The sequence below is a fragment of the Asparagus officinalis genome, chromosome 8 (genome assembly GCF_001876935.1).
Source record: "Asparagus officinalis chromosome 8, Aspof.V1, whole genome shotgun sequence".
NCBI lineage: Eukaryota > Viridiplantae > Streptophyta > Magnoliopsida > Asparagales > Asparagaceae > Asparagus > Asparagus officinalis.
In genome coordinates this window covers 8,485,650-8,489,236 of record NC_033801.1, presented here as the reverse complement: position 1 = coordinate 8,489,236, position 3,587 = coordinate 8,485,650, and the positions used below count along the sequence as shown (strand labels likewise).

Below are 3,587 nucleotides of genomic sequence, written 5' to 3'. Positions count from 1 at the left end.
GAGCACCTTTATTTGGCCCCTTTCAGACCTTCACGATACCTAGGTGTAGGTTCCTCTATTTATTCTCGTCCAAAAAGTCCGGATGTTTCTTTCTTCATGTTTTCAGTATTTTTAACCTTTTCTATCTTTCAGCATGCTTGTCGTAGCAACATCTGGTGCTGGTTTTGTTCTTGGGAGTGGCCATGTCATAGATCTTGCTGCGCTTTGTTGTACCTGTGCTGGTACAATGATGGTTGCAGCATCTGCTAGCTCTCTAAATCAGGTAATAAGTGATGACTTTGCTTTGTCTTGGTTCACAACTAGTTTATTGTTGTAAAGTGTTTTAATATTATGCTTCTGCAGGAGCTTATATAGGCTTTTGATGAGGTATCATATTAGATATGCTATACTGGTATATGCTTTTTCATATCATATTCTAGCCAATGCTTTACTACAACTTTTTGGGGAAAATCTGGTTTCATTTTTTTTAATTGAAGAGCTCGGACTGAATGGTAATTGTGCTGAGCTGCTCCAGTACAGTTAAAATAATTTTAGAGGAACCATGCTGGGAAATTTCACAGGAAAACAATTAATTCTATGACTCGCTCTCTCCTATTTGATCTCAAGTTCTTGTGTCATGTCTCAGGTGTTTGAGGTACAAAATGATGCTAGAATGAAACGCACAAGGCAGAGACCACTACCTTCAGGACGTATTAGTGTTCCTCATGCAGTAACACGGGCCACTACCATTGGGATTGCTGGGACATCTTTGTTAGCTTGGAAGGTTTTATATTATTTTCTTATTGATAGTCTCTGGTCTTAAAATTTGTTGCCTTTCCCATTCTTGTGGCCTTTCATACTATTATGTGAATTGGGAACTAATGTTTGCCAAAACTTCTTTGACAAGGTTGCCGCAGGCTAATTACTTGGCAGCGGGTCTTGCAGCGTGCAATCTAGGTCTTTATGCGTTTATCTATACTCCCTTGAAACAAATACATCCAGTTAATACATGGGTTGGAGCAATTGTTGGTGCCATTCCTCCATTGCTTGGGTATGTTTCTCCTCTAAGTTTTATAATTTTCTTTGACTGCCACTCATTCATGGACTTGTTTATATCTAGATCATATAATATTTGTATAAAAGAGAAATGGCTCATAACTGGTGATGTTTCATCATTTGCTGAAACCTGGAATAGTTCTATGTGATTTCTGTTTAAGTTAGAAGTCAACGATAAAGGAAAAACTTTTTCACATGAAGTAATTGCCAAGAACTTTTGCTGTTAGAAATATTGATGTAACAGTAGTGCCTGCATGAATTTCTTCTGATTGACATTTATGCTGTCTCCCTCATCCCATGGCACTATAAAATGCTTTAATTGACATCATGGATCTTTTTCCTCAGGTGGGCAGCAGCTAGTGGTGAAGTTTCACTGAATGCAATGATTCTTCCAGCTGCTCTGTATTTTTGGCAATTGCCTCATTTCATGGCCCTTGCCTACTTTTGTCGGAATGATTACATTGTTGGAGGGTAAGTTCTTCTTTATTGATTATATAAGATCAACCACAGTGAAAAATGGGGATTGTTAATTATCGCCAATGGTTCTTGCATTCAGGTTCAGGATGTTATCATTTTCGGATGCTTCCGGTCGGAGAACTGCTTTGGTTTCTTTCAGGAATTGCCTTTATCTGCTTCCTTTGGGATTCTTGGCATATGATTGTAAGTTGTAGTTCTAGTTATCCTCCGCCTAGATTTATTAATATCGATGATCTATTTCTAATTCTCTTAACCTTCATTTGCGTTTGGCTAGTTGTTCGCAGGTCATAGTCTTATCAAATTAGGAGGGAGCATAGTTTAATTGATTCTTCTTTTATAGGGTGCAACTATCTGAGTCATCCTTATTTTATGTAGTAGTATTTTCCCGATGGAGATTACTATTATCAGCTTAGTTGGTTATGTGATTGCTTATACATGGTATAGAAATATCAAATTAATGCACATTTTGGTTTGAAATTTATTGAGATGAACTGATTTGAATGGCCTTATTTTTCTCCATGTCTCTTCATTATTTGTTAATTTCTTAATACATTTCTGATCTTCATGGTGGATAAAAAAGTGAATTCAGTTTGAACATTGCAGTGGCTTTAAGTAGCTGGACAAAGCTTGAAGAAATATGATTTTACTGCAATTCTTCTTGATTAAATGTCTTGTGAGTCTGTTCTATTTATTTATCCGAGAAATGCTGTTGTTTAGCTGCAAACAGCTTTCCTTCAATGTAATGGTCAAACGTGTTAATCTTTTTGTTGTCATTTAATAAAGGATAATTGTCCTTGTGCATGATCCTGCAGTTACGCTTCTTACATGGTTGTGAAATGGATTCAAGTTCTACATAAGTAGAACTTACAAGTTTGTAACTATGTGAAAGAATGAAGCCACACGCATATACACCCCCCACCAAAAAAAAAAAAAAAAACTGAAATGCATGCTCTGGTTGGCATGCATATTTGGCAATTCAGCTTTATAGCTGCCTACGTAGTTCATTTGGGTATTGAGCTACCTATGAGGGAACAGTTAAACCTCTTCTATTACATTCCCTTGATCACATGCCATCTGTCTGGCTGTTCAGGCCAACTTTTTCGGCTTATTTTAAAGAATTGAGGCATGTTTTTCTCCGCTGATGTGGACAATATCTGTGCAGGGGGTATCACTTCTAAATGGTTCGCTCTTGAATCATCACTGCTCACGCTCTGCATGACTGCTGCAGCCCTATCATTTGTTCAGGATCGTTCTACAAAGAATGCTCGAAGAATGTTCCATGCTAGTCTTCTATATCTCCCAGTCTTCATGGCCGGTTTCCTATTGCATCGATTGCCCAAGGTTGAAGCTGATGAAGAACTATTGGTCTCTGAGACCCAAGAATTCATTAGTGATAAAACTCATAAAAGTAGCAGTTGGCGCAGAGAACTGAAAAATGGTGATCAAAGTCAAGTTCGCCCACCTGTTGCATTTGCTTCGGTTGCTCCTTTCCCTTTCTTGCCTGCTCCTTTGTATGTTTCCCCAGATTCATGAGGTATGCTTATGACCACAACTTATCCCCATAGTATTTTGTGGTTACTATGTGTAATCTGTTCATAAGTTTTTTTTTTATCCCTTGAGAACTGGCAGGTTTTTCTTCTCAAGTTTTGATGTACTTAAGCCAAATCTTGTCTACATGGCTTTTTTTTTGTTTTATGCCACCGTCAACATGTAAAATAAGTTGAAAGCAGGCGCTTGAACAGATTGTGGGTCCTTGATGACTTCGCCTTAATCTTTTCTCAGTTTCTTTATTGTTTATTTTTTGGTTGAATATGTATAAACACCAAAGCTTGAGATATTTGGCATCAGTGTGGAATTCACCTGCTAAATTGACTGCAGCCATTATGGCTGAATCCTGCAGCGCCCAGAGATTTCATTTTCTAGCAGGGTTAAAATAGAGAATTAGAGAAATTAGTAAATTTAACAAAACTGTCGTGAATTATTACGACGAGTTTGGGTACGAGTGTTTGAATTGGAGATGTATTAGCAATGTATATTTTCAACTATATGGGTTGTAGTTACGTATACTATTTGGT

General features: G+C 37.5%; 1 protein-coding gene across 3 annotated transcripts; it reads left to right on the top strand.

Moving 5' to 3' along the window:
• On the top strand, nucleotides 10-3,302 carry LOC109822495 (protoheme IX farnesyltransferase, mitochondrial-like). 3 transcript variants are annotated; one of them, XM_020388700.1, is made up of 7 exons: nucleotides 10-262; nucleotides 626-763; nucleotides 897-1,030; nucleotides 1,381-1,506; nucleotides 1,592-1,695; nucleotides 2,675-3,046; nucleotides 3,142-3,302. In XM_020388700.1, the coding sequence occupies exons 1-6, from the start codon at nucleotides 134-136 to the stop codon at nucleotides 3,043-3,045; spliced, it is 1,002 nt and encodes a 333-aa protein (XP_020244289.1). In that variant the 5' UTR covers nucleotides 10-133; the 3' UTR covers nucleotide 3,046; nucleotides 3,142-3,302. The 3 variants fall into 3 exon arrangements, with proteins under 3 accessions (XP_020244289.1, XP_020244288.1, XP_020244290.1); XM_020388701.1 differs by adding an exon at nucleotides 343-366 and having other exon boundaries at nucleotides 184-262; nucleotides 2,675-3,302; XM_020388699.1 differs by having other exon boundaries at nucleotides 11-262; nucleotides 2,675-3,302.